We start from the raw sequence: 12739 nt of genomic DNA on the forward strand, positions 1-12739 counted from the left end.
GTGCCTTCCGAGTGCTGGAATAGCAGCTCGACGAGCCAGCCCACCAAAGCTAATTTCCTTGTATCAGGGTTTCACCACGACCAGGCAGACTACCAGCCGAGTTATCCTTCAAAGTGCCGGGATACAGGTGTGAAGTCAATATCATTACCCGACAAAGAGTTGGTTACAACTGTTGGACAGAAACATAGTTATTTTATCTTCACTTTCATATGCAGCATCAAAGCTTTTCAGCTATTCAGATTGGCTTCAAAAACCGAGATGACATACAAAGTTAAAGGAAGTTGGTTTTCCAGCCAACCTCTGGAAGAACAGGGTTTCACATCAGCGTTTCAGTTAGCGTAATGCATTGTTAATATCGCAGTTCATCAAGCCTGCGACCATTCGCCTCGAAAGTTGGGATTAGCAGAGCATTAGCCTGGTTGAATTTCAGTGAATTTTTGAATTTTTGCATGTTTATCGGGGTTCAATATCATTATCGTTCAGGCGCCCCGTCGCTGTCCAGCCTGCCAATCATTGTAAAGTGCCCGTGAACACAGAGTTCTGCCTGGCAAGAATTTTGGGTAAAATTCAACAAATGGCATTCAACAGCAACCTCAGAAGATCTGCCGTTTCCATTGAATCAACGAATTCAAAGTCCTTTATTTGAAACAAAAAGATTATTCCTTTAAATTTTATGCCCGGATTTTATAATCTTCATAACATTTGAAAAATAAATTTATCAAAGCTTCAAACATTTTCTGCAGATAAATGCGTACTATATTTACCTTTGCAGCAAAATGTATACGAATGATATTGAAGACATTTGCTTCTTTTTACTAATCAATTTAAAGCTGGCTTTAGAATTATTGGTAAAAGAAAAATAAAAATGTCTTCAGTATCATCAATATACATTTTTGCCTGGGTAAATAAGTTTTACATTTGCCTCTGCTAAATGTTTCAAGCTGTCAGGGTTTGGCACAAATGTTATGAGACTATAAATCCAGATAAAACAGGAATAATCTTTTTTTTTTTTTGACAAATAAGACTAAGATTGTTGATTCAATGGAAACAGCTGAATCTTCTGAGTTATTGGCAAAATGCCCATTTGTTTAATTTTAAAATTCTTACTTAGGTGAACATCTAATGTTCACAGACTTTACAAATGGTTAACAAGGGCTGGACATGGTGGCTTATCCCTGTAATCCCAACACTTTAGGAAGCTGAGGCAGGAGGGTCATTTGAGCCCAGGAAATCAAGACCAGCCTGGGCAATGTAGTGAGACCCCATCGCTACAAAAAATTTAAAAAATTCACTGGGTGTGGTAATGCGTGTCTGTAGTCCAACTTACTCAGGAGCCCGAGGTGGGATCACTTGGGCCCAGTGAGGCTGCAGTGAGCTGTAACTGTGCCATTGCACTCTAGCTGGGGCAACACAGTGAGACCCTGTCTTTAAAAAATGGTTAACAGGAAAATAACTTCAAATCATGACTAGCTTTGTATAATATCTCAGTTTTCAGAAGTAATCTAGATAAACTGGAAAAAACTGAGTACGTATAAGTGAGATAAATGCTTATAAGTGGACTTTCTGTGTAATTTAATATCTTGTCCAGGTGTGGTGGCTCACACCTGTAATCCCAGCACTTTGGGATGCTTCAGCAGGTGAATCACCTGAGGTCAGGAGTTCGAGACCAGCCTGGCCATCATGGTGAAACCCTGTCTCTACTAAAAATACAAAAATTAGCTGGGTGTGGTGGTACGTGTCTGTAATTCCAGCTACTCAGGAGGCTGAGGCAGGAGAATCGTTTGAACCCGGGAGCAGAGGTTGTAGTGAGCTGAGATCATGCCATTGCACTCCAGCCTGGGCAACAGAGTGAGACTCCATCTTAAAAAATTCTTAAAATTACTTTGCATTAAATAATAAATGCTCATTGGATGTCTGGGTCATTTCCAATTAAGAAAAGACTGTGCTATGGGAAAATGTGTTTCTAAAACTTACGTAATGGTTTCATCTACAAAATAACATCTGATAGTTCAAGATTTCTTGCTTCCTGGGTTTTCACTAAAATTTAAGGTACTAAGAATAGGAATTCTAATCAATATATAATTCTATAAATTGTGTTCTTATTAAGAGAACAAATAATTTTATGTCATTTGAAAGTTGTTTAAAAGTTATTTATGAAGAAAGATAAAAAGAAACTAATAAGTAGGGGAGAGAGTAATAAAACAAGTTTTGGCTATGAAGATGTATTTTTGGTAAGGATAGGAAGAAAAGAAAATAATTTTATGTAAGAAAGGATATTATGTGGTAAATTCTTATCCTAAAGTAAAATGACTAGAAAAGACAGAAATATCAGACAAGTCAGAAAGTCAAACATGTTGTAGATGGTCAGTGTAGGTTGTGATAAGGTTTGTAAAGGGCAATTACCTGAGGCTGGGTTATTTATTTATTTATTTATTTAGTTAGTTAGTTAGTTATTTAAGACGGAGTCTTGCTCTGTCACCCAGGCTGGAGTGCAGTGGTGTGATCTCGGCTCTCTGCAAGCTCCGCCTCCCGGGTTCACGCCATTCTCCTGCCTCAGCCTCCTGAGTAGCTGGTACTACAGGTGCCTGCCACCACACCTGGTGAATTTTTTTTTTTTTTTTTTTTGTAGTTTTAGTAGAAATGGGGTTTCACCATGTTAGCCAGGATGGTCTCGATCTCCTGACCTCGTGATCTGCCCGCCTCAGCCTCCCAAAGTGCTGGGATTACAGGCGTGAGTCACCGCACCCGGCTGAGACTGGGTAATTTATAAAGAGGTTTGATTGGCTCAAGGTTCTGCAGGCTGTGAAGGAAGTATGGCCATGAGCATCTTCTTGGGGAGGCCTCAGGGAGCTTTTACTCAGGGCTGAGGCAAAGCAGGAGCTAGAGAGTAAGGGGGAGGTGCCACACACTTTCAAACCACCAGATCTCATGATAACTCTCTATCATCAGGACAGGACCAAGGGTATGGTGCTAACCTCTTCATGAGAAATCCGCCCTTATGATCCAGTCACCTCCCACCAGGCCCTTCCTCCAACATTGAGGATTACATTTCATTATGAGAGACGAGGGCAGGGACACAGATCCAAACCATATCAAACTCACCACTGCACTCCAGCCTGGGTGGCAGAGCCCAGCAGACTCCCAGAGTTGAGGAGACAGCTGAGAAGCCAAAGTCAGGGTGGCTAGGGTCAGGGACAGGGCACCCTTAGCTTGAGTGCCTCCACTGAGCACCAGGCACTCGCTTCTTACGGGGCAACTCCCAGCACTAGACACATATATATATATATTTTTTTTGAGATGGAGTCTCGCTCTGTCATCCAGGCTGGAGTGTAGTGGCGCAATCCTGGCTCATTGCAACCTCCGCCTCCTGGGTTCAAGCGATTCTCCTGCCTCAGCCTCCAACTAGCTGGGATTACTGACACCCACCACCACACCCAACTAATTTTTGTATTTTTAGTAGAGACAGGGTTTCACCGTGTTGCCCAGGCTGGTCTTGAACTCCTGACCTCAAGTAATCTGCCTGCCTTGGCCTCCCAAAGTGCTGGGATTACAGGCGTGAGCCACCACACCTGGCCACTGAATGCATTTTAAACAGGATTGCAAGAGACATGTGCTGCGGTGACTCAAGGTTTAATGGATTTTGGGCTGTGCAGGATGTGTCTTTGTTAAACAAGTGCCTGAAGGCAGCTTGCTGGTTAAAAGTCATCACCATTCCCTTAATTTCAACTACCCAGGGACACCTACACGGCCAAAGGTCGCAGGGACCTCTGCCTAGGAAAGCTAGGTATTGTCCAAGGTTTCTCCCCATGTGATAGGCTGAAACAATGCTGCTAAAAGGTTTATGGAGATGTTTGCATATGCATCTCAAGGGACAGCATTTTCCTTTCAACTTATTCATGTCACAGAGATTTTTGTTCATATATCTTACTGCTGATTTCCTCCCTACAATGATCCTATTGTCCAGCCACTCCCTTATCTTTAAGATGGTAAAGATAATTATCAATAAATACTAAGGGAACTCAGAGACCGGTGCCGGCGTGGGTCCTCTGTAAGCTGAGCGCCGGTCCCCTGGGCCCACTTTTTCTTTCTCTATACTTTGTGTCTCATTTCTTTTCTCAAGTCTCTCGTTCCACCTTAACGAGAAACACCCACAGGTGTGGAGGGGCAGGCCACCCCTTCAAGGGTGTGGTAGCTCATGCCTGTAATGCCAGCATGTTGGGAGGCTGAGGTGGGGGCATCAGTTGAGCTCAGGAGTTCCAGACCAGCCTGGGTAACATAGTGAGATTCCCCTGTACAAAAGTGTAAAAATTAGCTGGGTGTGGTGGCACGTGCCTGTAGATCCAGCTACACAGGAGGCTGAGGCAGGAGGATCAGTTGAGCCCAGGAGGTTGAAGGTTGCAATGAGCGGAGATCACACCACTGCACTCCAGTCTGGATGACAGAGCAAGACCTTATCTCAAACAATAAAAAAAAAAAGAGGATCAGGTGTCTTAGTCTGCTTGTTATAACAAAATACTGGAGACAGGTTAATTTATAGAAAGCAGAGGTTTCTTTCTAACAGCCGTGGAGGCTGGGAATCCAAGCATCCTCTGGAGGGAGAGAGGGAAGGTAGGCTGTGTCCTCACAGGGTGGAAGGCGGAGGGGATCCCACACCCAAGACCCCCCACCCACTTTTTTTTTGTTTGAGATGGAGTTTCACTCTTGTTGCCCAGGCTGGAGTGCAATGGCATGATCGTGACTCACCGCAACCTCCGCGTCCTGGGTTCAAGCGATTCTCCTGCCTCAGCCTCCCAAGTAGCTGGGATTATAGGCATGCGCCACCACACCCGACTAATTTTGTATTTTTAGTAGAGATGGGGTTTCTCCATGTTGGTCAGGCTAGTCTCAAACTCCCGACCTCAGGTGATCTGCCCACATCAGCCTCCCAAAGTGCTGGGATTACAGGCGTGAGCCACCGTGCCCAGCCCACTTTTTTTTTTTTGAGACAGGGTCTCACTCTTTCACCCAGGCTGAGTGCACTGACATGATCACGGCTCACTTCAGCCTCGACCTCCAGGGCTCACGTGATCCTCCTGCCTCTGCCACCCTAAATAGGTGGGACTACAGGCCCATACCACCATGCCCAGCTAATTTTTTATTTTTTGTAGAGATAGGGTCTCACTATGTTGCCCAGGTTGGTCTTGAACTCCTGGATGCCAGTGATCCTCTCATCTCGGTCTCCCAAAGTGCTGGGTTTATAGGTGTGAGCCACTGTGTCTGGCCCCAAGTCCTTTTATTGTTGCACAAATCCAACCATGAGGGCGGCACCTACTGTCAGGCCCCACCTGCCTATACTGTTGCACCTGGCAGTGAGTTTCCAGCCTGTGAATTTGTGGGGCACATTCACCCCCCAGCACCAGGCAACAGAGTGCTGCCTGACGCTGCTACCTGGAGTAGCACACTGTTGCAGGCTGAAAGAGTGAGGGTCGCGATCAACTCAGTATAGCACTGGAGGTGCTATGAGTAAACGGCAAACTGTTTCTCATAAATGCAGAACGTAGGCAAACTGACAAACTGCGTCTGCCGCCCAGAAGGAATGCCGAGGGCAGTCACGCCTCAAGCGCAGTGTTTCCTGTGATTAGGTACATCTGAAGCCTGTTAGTAACAATATGAACCTGTGATCAATTAAGCAACTGACCAGTTGTTACCTCCTCCTCCCTGCTCTTGCTACCCAATAAATACGAAGGGCTGTGGAAGCTCGGGCAGGCGGTGCCTTTGCTCACTAGAAGCAGGGAGCTCTCTCCTTCTTCCCCGTGTTACCCTTCCTTTAAAATAGTCCCTTTTAAGTTTTCATTTCTATGTTCGTCCCCCTTCCTTCAGTCTCATGATGACGGTCTCAAGTAGTAACAGCAGTCTGCCACAACACAGGAGGTGTGAAATCCACATTACAGAGGCAAACGGGCTGCTGAGGACACTGATGTTCGTGATCAAAGTTTGTGGGGGGCCTGGGCAACATGGCGAGACCCCCACCTCTAATATATATATCTATATATATGTATATATACACACATACATATATACACACACATATATATACACACATATATACACATATATACACACACATACACACACACACACACATATATACACACATACACACACACAAAAATTAGCTGGGGGTGGTGGCTTATGCCTGTAGTCCCAGCTATTCAGGAGACTGAGGTGGGAAGATGGCTTGAGCCCAGGAGTTGGAGACTGCAGTGAGTCATGGTAGCAGCACTGCACTCCACCCTGGGCAACGGAGTGAGACCCTGTCTTTGGAATTAAAAAAAAAAAGTTCCAAGCCAGGCGTAGTGGCTCATGCCTGCAATCCCAGCACTTTGGGAGGCCAAGGCAGGTGGATCGCCTGAGGTTGGGAGTTCGAGACCAGCCTGGCCAATATAGTGAAAGCCCGTCTCTACTAAAAATACAAAAATTAGCCGGGTGTGGTGGCACATGCCTGTAGTCCCAGCTACTCGGGAGGCTGAGGCAGGAAAATCCTTTGAACCCTGGAGGCAGAGGTTGCAGTGAGCCGAGGTTGTGCCACTGCACTCCAGCCTGGGTGACAGAGTGAGATTCCGTCACACACACACAAAGTTCCTAGGGTGAGAGATTTCCCTCCCTCCCCCTGCCTGGCCCTGCTCCAGGGCTTCATTCTCAGGAAGCAGGGATGCCCCAGGAACACCAGAGTTTGGAAGATGCTCTGGTGGGTGTTTGCAGCTGGGTGGGTGGGCAGTGGGGGCTCCCCTGCCTTTGGGCTGTCCACTGCCCTCTGCCGGCTGGGCCTCACCTCAGTTGACACTCAGAAGTGCTCCCCATTTAGGGGCAGGTGCCTGACACCCTGAGGCCAGCTGTGCAGAGGGCTGGAAAGTGCCTAGAGTGTGTGTCCTTTTCAGTGCACAGCAAAGGGACCCTCAGTTCCATTTTACAGGTGACGAAACTGAGGCAGACGCAAGGTGTGGTCAAACACTCCCTGGTAACTGATCCATCAGTGGAGTCAGGATCCCCCATACTATTTTCAAGAACCAGACAGTGCCAAGGTTCCTCTGGACCAGCACCTTCCTCTCTGCAGTCAGAGGGCAGCAGGGGCAGCTTTGCCCTGCAGCTGTGGCTGTGTGTGCCTGGCAGCTGCCTCTGCTCTGTTGTTGAGGATGGCAACACCGGCCTTGCATGGTTGTGGTGAGGATTCCGCAGACCCACCTCCATCCTGCTGGGTGGTCTAAGGCCACACCTCCCCACAGGGTTGGCTCACAGCCCAAGCCCTGGCCATGACCTTCCTTCCATGGCTCAGCCCACCCAGCTTTCCAATCGAGGGTGCCACAGCCACTACTCCTGGCTTTCCGGGGCAGTAGGTGGGTGACCACGGTACAGTGCTTAGTTGAAAAGCAAAACAGCCTTGAGGGCTGGTAAAATCCCGTTCAAAGGGGGAAAACCCGTGAAGAGACTAGGAAGTATAATCCTCTCCTGGGCACAGTCAGAGAACACACAGGACATTCTGAATGTATTCCACAGGACGAAACTGGTCAGTCATTTTCTCTCATCTCCATGTGGCTGCAAATCAGCCAGTTTCTTCAGCAGTGAACTTGTTTTGACAAATAACTTATTCTAGGGACCAAACCCTCAGGGCAACTTCGTATTTGCTGTGTCTTTTTTCAGCGATTTTCAATCTGCTTTCTAAGGTTTCAGGGATGGGCTACACTTGCATGTTTATTAAAGTAAAGGTAATTGACAAATTGCTTTTAAATTGTAATGTTGAAATAAAGTGACAAAACATCGAGTGATCTTTTTATTATATTAATATACTCAGGGTGAATTAACCCTTAAGCCCTAAAACAACAACAAAAATATATTACTTAGATATTTTGTAATTCTGGTACTTGAAATAAAGACAAATAGAAAACTATGTTAAAATATTAAAAAGTTGCAAAATTTCATTAAAAGTATTTACATTTGTATTCTAATGCTAATTTATACATACCATTCTTCTAAATTAGATTTAATGGAATACCTTAACAGAAATAATAGAAATAAATATTAAATATTCAGAACATATTCATGAGTGAAAATTCAATTATTAATTAGTATTCCTAATTTAGACATTTATTTATGAATGACCAAGGGATTTTACAGTTCCTTTTACATTTTTTGTATTTGATTCTTGGTCCCTTAACAATGTATAACCCTGTAAAACTCTCAGTAGCCACTAATCACTGGTAGAATCATTTCAACAAAAAACACAGGATCGGGCCGGGCGTGGTGGCACACGCCTGTAATCCCAGCACTTTGGGAGGCCAAGGTGGGTGGATCACAAGGTCAGGAGTTCGAGACGAGCCTGGCCAATATGGTGAAACCCTGTATCTACTAATACAAAAAAATTAGCTGGGCGTGGTGGTGGGCGCCTGTAGTCCCAGCTACTCGGGAGGCTGAGGCAGGAGAATCACTTGAACCCAGGAGGCGGAGGTTGCAGGGGGCCAAGATCACGTCACTGCACTTCAGCCTGGGCAATAGAGTGAGACTCCGTCTCAAACCCCCACCCCGCCAAAAAAAAAAAAAAAAAATCCCATGATTCTTCTGTAAATAACAAAAGAGGAACCTGTTTTAAATGAACCCAAGTTTGCTTGTCAATCACTAAAAATGAAGTCTTTTTATAAATATTTTCTTTAAGTTACAATATATAGAAAAAGTATATATGTGTGTGTATATATATATTTCTTAGAAGTTTTGATTGGTGAGAAAAGAATAATTCCTCGGTTAACTTTTCTCATTCTTGTTCTGTTTTTTTTTTTTTTTGAGACGGAGTCTCGCGCTGTGTCACCCAGGCTGGAGTGCAGTGGCGCGATCTCGGCTCACTGCAAGCTCCGCCTCCCAGGTTCAGGCCATTCTCCTGCCTCAGCCTCCGAGTAGCTGGGACTACAGGCGCCCGCCACCACGCCCGGCTAGTTTTTTGTATTTTTAGTAGAGACGGGGTTTCACCATGTTAGCCAGGATGGTCTCGATCTCCTGACCTCGTGATCCACCCGCCTCGGCCTCCCAAAGTGCTGGGATTACAGGCTTGAGCCACCGCGCCCGGCCTGTTCTGTTTAAAGAAATGTTTTGTCTATATTTTTAAAATTGATTAGAAAATAATGGCCAACATCTCTTTGAAACCAGAAAAGTCATTTTACAGACATCTTGGCATCTATACTCTGTTTTGTCTAATAAACTTTAAAGTATTTCTCTCCTTATACTTTTTATTTTTTGAGATGGAGTCTTGCTCTGTCCCCTGAGCAGGAGTATAGTGGCATGATGTTGGCTCACTGCAACCTCCGCCTCCCAGGTTTAAGCGATTCTCCTGCCTCAGCCTCCCAAGTAGCTGGGATTACAGGCATGTGCCACCACGCCTGGTTAATTTTGTATTTTTAGTAGAGATGGGGTTTCACCAAGCAGCCACCGCGCCTGCCCTCCTCTCTCCTTATACTTCAAACACATTTAACCCGGGCATGGTGGCTCACGCCTATAATCCCAGCACTTTGGGAGGCCGAGGTGGGCGGATCACGAGGTCAGGAGTTCGAGACCAGCGTGGCCAACATGGTGAAACTCCATCTCCACTAAATATACAAAAAATTAGCCGAGCATGGGGGCATGCACCTGTAATCCCAGCTACTCGGGAGGCTGAGGCAGGAGAATTGCTTGAACCCGGGAGGTGGAGGTTGCTGTGAGCCCAGATCGTACCATTGTACTCCAGCCCCGGCGACAGAGTGAGACTCCATCTCAAACAAACAGATAAACAACATTTAGCAGAGTATATATATATTTTTGAGACGGAGTCTTGCTCTGTCATCCAGGATGGAGTGCAGTGGCACAGTCTCAGCTCACTGCAAGCTCCGCCTCCCGGGTTCATACCATTCTCCTGCCTCAGCCTTCCCAGTACCTGGGACTACAGACGCACACCACCAAGCCTGGCTAATTTTTTGTATTTTTTTTGTATTTTTTTTTTTTTAAAGTAGAGACGGGGTTTCACTGTGTTAGCCAGGATGGTCTCGATCTCCTGACCTTGTGATCTGCCCACCTCAGCCTCCCAAAGTACTGGGATTATAGGCTTGAGCCACCGTGCCCAGCCAAGCACTGCATATTCTGAAAGGTTCTTGGTAGGTCTTATATCTTACTCAGTATTCTGAGTCAACCAGAGGTATTAGTTTACCAAACATGGAGATTAATTCATGCAAATTCATGGTTATTAATGTATCCAGGCCAGGGAGTACATTGTTCAAACAGGGATTAGTTTTTAGATATTTTGTTGTTTCACATGGTTGGCAACTAAAACATATTTATAGACTCATTGCATTTATACAAGCTGCATCAACGCAAACCTTTTTTTTTTTTTTTTTTTTTTTGAGAGACGGAGTCTCGCGCTGTCGTCCAGGCTGGAGTGCAGTGGCGCGATCTCGGCTCACTGCAAGCTCCGCCTCCCGGGTTCACGCCATTCTCCTGCCTCAGCCTCCTGAGTAGCTGGGACTACAGGCGCCCACCACCGCGCCCGGCTAATTTTTTGTATTTTTAGTAGAGACGGGGTTTCACTGTGGTCTCGATCTCCTGACCTTGTGATCCGCCCGCCTCGGCCTCCCAAAGTGCTGGGATTACAGGCGTGAGCCACCGCGCCCGGCCCAACCCAAACCTTTCTAACTATCATTTTCCAAGTTTGCCCATGCAACACCAGTGAGGCAAGCATAAGCCCTGAGCACGGGGTGGGAGGGGACTGCCCTTCAGTCCATGGTAGCCTAGGCCCCTGGAAGCACAGGCTGGGGCAGGGAGAGCGTGGACGCTTCCAGACAGACCCTGACTCCCTCCACATGGCTGCCTGGATGTGACACAGGCCCAACCAAAGCTATGGACGAAACCCCCAGCTCACTCCTACAGGAGGGGATGAGTTAGGAGACTGTTTTTTGAGGGTTGATTTCATCATTTTAAGCAATGTGTTGGTGTTTTAAACATCCTAGAACCGTTTGAAGAAAGTAAACTTACGGGTCCAATCACAACATGGATGTGGAAGGGGTGGGAGGCCCACACCAGCGGGCTTCTGCCTGCTGTGAACACAGGGTGATCAGGTGGAAATTCATTTAACAGTGACCTCCTCCACGTCTTCAGGAATTCCAAAGTGTGGAGAACGTGAAGTGCCTCTGAGCACAGGCACGGGAAGGGCCCACACCTGTGTCCACCTCAGTTCCAGCAGGGAGCGGACGCCTCGCACAGAGGCAGCACTACTGGAGAAGCATTCAGCAAGGTGCGCGCTGAGGTGGGACCAATTCTCAAAACAACTACAATTTAAAAAAAGACGTTCTCTTTTGCCTTTATTTCTTGCTGTAGTGGGAACGTGAGTTCTGCTACCTGGGACTGAGGGCACTGGGCAGCAGGCCTAGCGCATAGGGCCTGCAGGGAGAAGGCACGGCTGGAGGCCTGTGCACACCGCCACTCTCCTGGAACCACTGCTGGCCCAGCCACAGCCCTGCGGAAATTCTACTGCGTGTGGCAGAGACCGATGTGCAAAAGGTTTCTGGTGAATGTTTTATGGAAATCACTCCAAGCACTAAGGAAAGCGGGACCGTGCCTGTGCTGACCGGGGCCTTGCGCTAGCGCCCCCCGGGCGGTGCTCTCTGGCTCTCTCCAAACAGGACGCCTCCTCTTCTGATTCTAAGGAAGGCCTGAGACAGCCCTTACGAAGGCTTAACGTACAGTGCGGCCAGGTCCCGGCGCTGCACACAGGATCTTTGGTTAGTTCCACACATATCGTTTGCACGAGAGCTGACGGCATAGACATGTAAGAGGCGTGCATGGCTGGGAGCCGGGGACGGCAACCAGAGCATGGGGTCACCAAGGCCAGAGAGTTCTGGAGAAATGGTGTAGAATCAGGAGACCTGCTCCGTCCCTTACAGAGACAAAGGAGCCCGGGCACCGCGTCAGCGCCTGGCATGCGTCCTGCTGGAGCTCTTGCTCAGCCCGCCCTTCGGGGTGGGGATCTTGCTTCCGGCCTTTGACCCCGAGGGGCCTGAGGCAGCCACAGCTGAGCTTTTCCCTGCAGAGCAAGCACAGGACCCACATTAGGAGGGCGCTCCTACCCATGGACCAGGTGCAGAACCTGCGGCCACAGTGTGAGTGGCTGGGAGTGATCAGACACCCAGCAACACCATCCGAGGGCCCATGCTGATGGCCGTCACCCGACTACAGGAGCCAGGGCTGAGGCTGGTGGGGTCTACTCTTCAGTTTCCTTTTTTTTTTTTTTGAGACAGAGTCTTACTCTGTCACCCAGGCTGGAGGGCAGTGGTGCCATACTGGCTCACCACAACCTCCACCTCCTGGGTTCAAGCAATTCTCCTGCTTCAGCCTCCCGAGTAGCTGGGTGCCCGCCACTGTGCCCGGCCAATTTTTTATAGGGTTTCACCATGCTGACTAAGCTGGTCTCGAACTCTTGACCTCAAGTGATCTGCCTGGCTTGGTCCCCAAAGTGCTGGGATCATAGGCGTGAGCCACCGTGCCTGGCCAGCTTCCTGATTCTAAACACTCGCGTCAGTGATGTAGAAAGAGCGGAGGACTGGGGTGTGAATCCGAGGCCAGCCGCGGAGCCTTCGCACTGCACAGGCCGTTTGCAGGTGAAGGATTTTGGTCACGCGATTATGATTATTAGCCTGCTTACTAAGGAACCAGAACATGAAGAGAGGCTGGGATGCTGTTTTTTTTTTTTTTT

At 47.6% G+C, this 12739-nt stretch overlaps 1 protein-coding gene across 2 annotated transcripts in view; it reads right to left on the bottom strand.

Annotated features, from left to right (window-relative positions):
* Positions 1 to 11321: 11321 nt before the first annotated feature.
* Positions 11322 to 12739, bottom strand: part of CEP104 (centrosomal protein 104) — a 43031-nt gene continuing 41613 nt past the window's right edge. Inside the window, exon 22 of one of the 2 annotated variants that reach the window (XM_021935378.2) lies at positions 11322 to 12070. In XM_021935378.2, the coding sequence (XP_021791070.1) occupies positions 11955 to 12070 (116 nt within the window). In that variant the 3' untranslated portion in view covers positions 11322 to 11954. The remainder of the gene's footprint in view (positions 12071 to 12739) is intronic. The other variant, XM_021935381.2, reaches the window with a different exon arrangement.

Source organism: Papio anubis, chromosome 1 (assembly GCF_008728515.1).
Source record: "Papio anubis isolate 15944 chromosome 1, Panubis1.0, whole genome shotgun sequence".
In the NCBI taxonomy this organism is placed as follows: domain Eukaryota; kingdom Metazoa; phylum Chordata; class Mammalia; order Primates; family Cercopithecidae; genus Papio; species Papio anubis.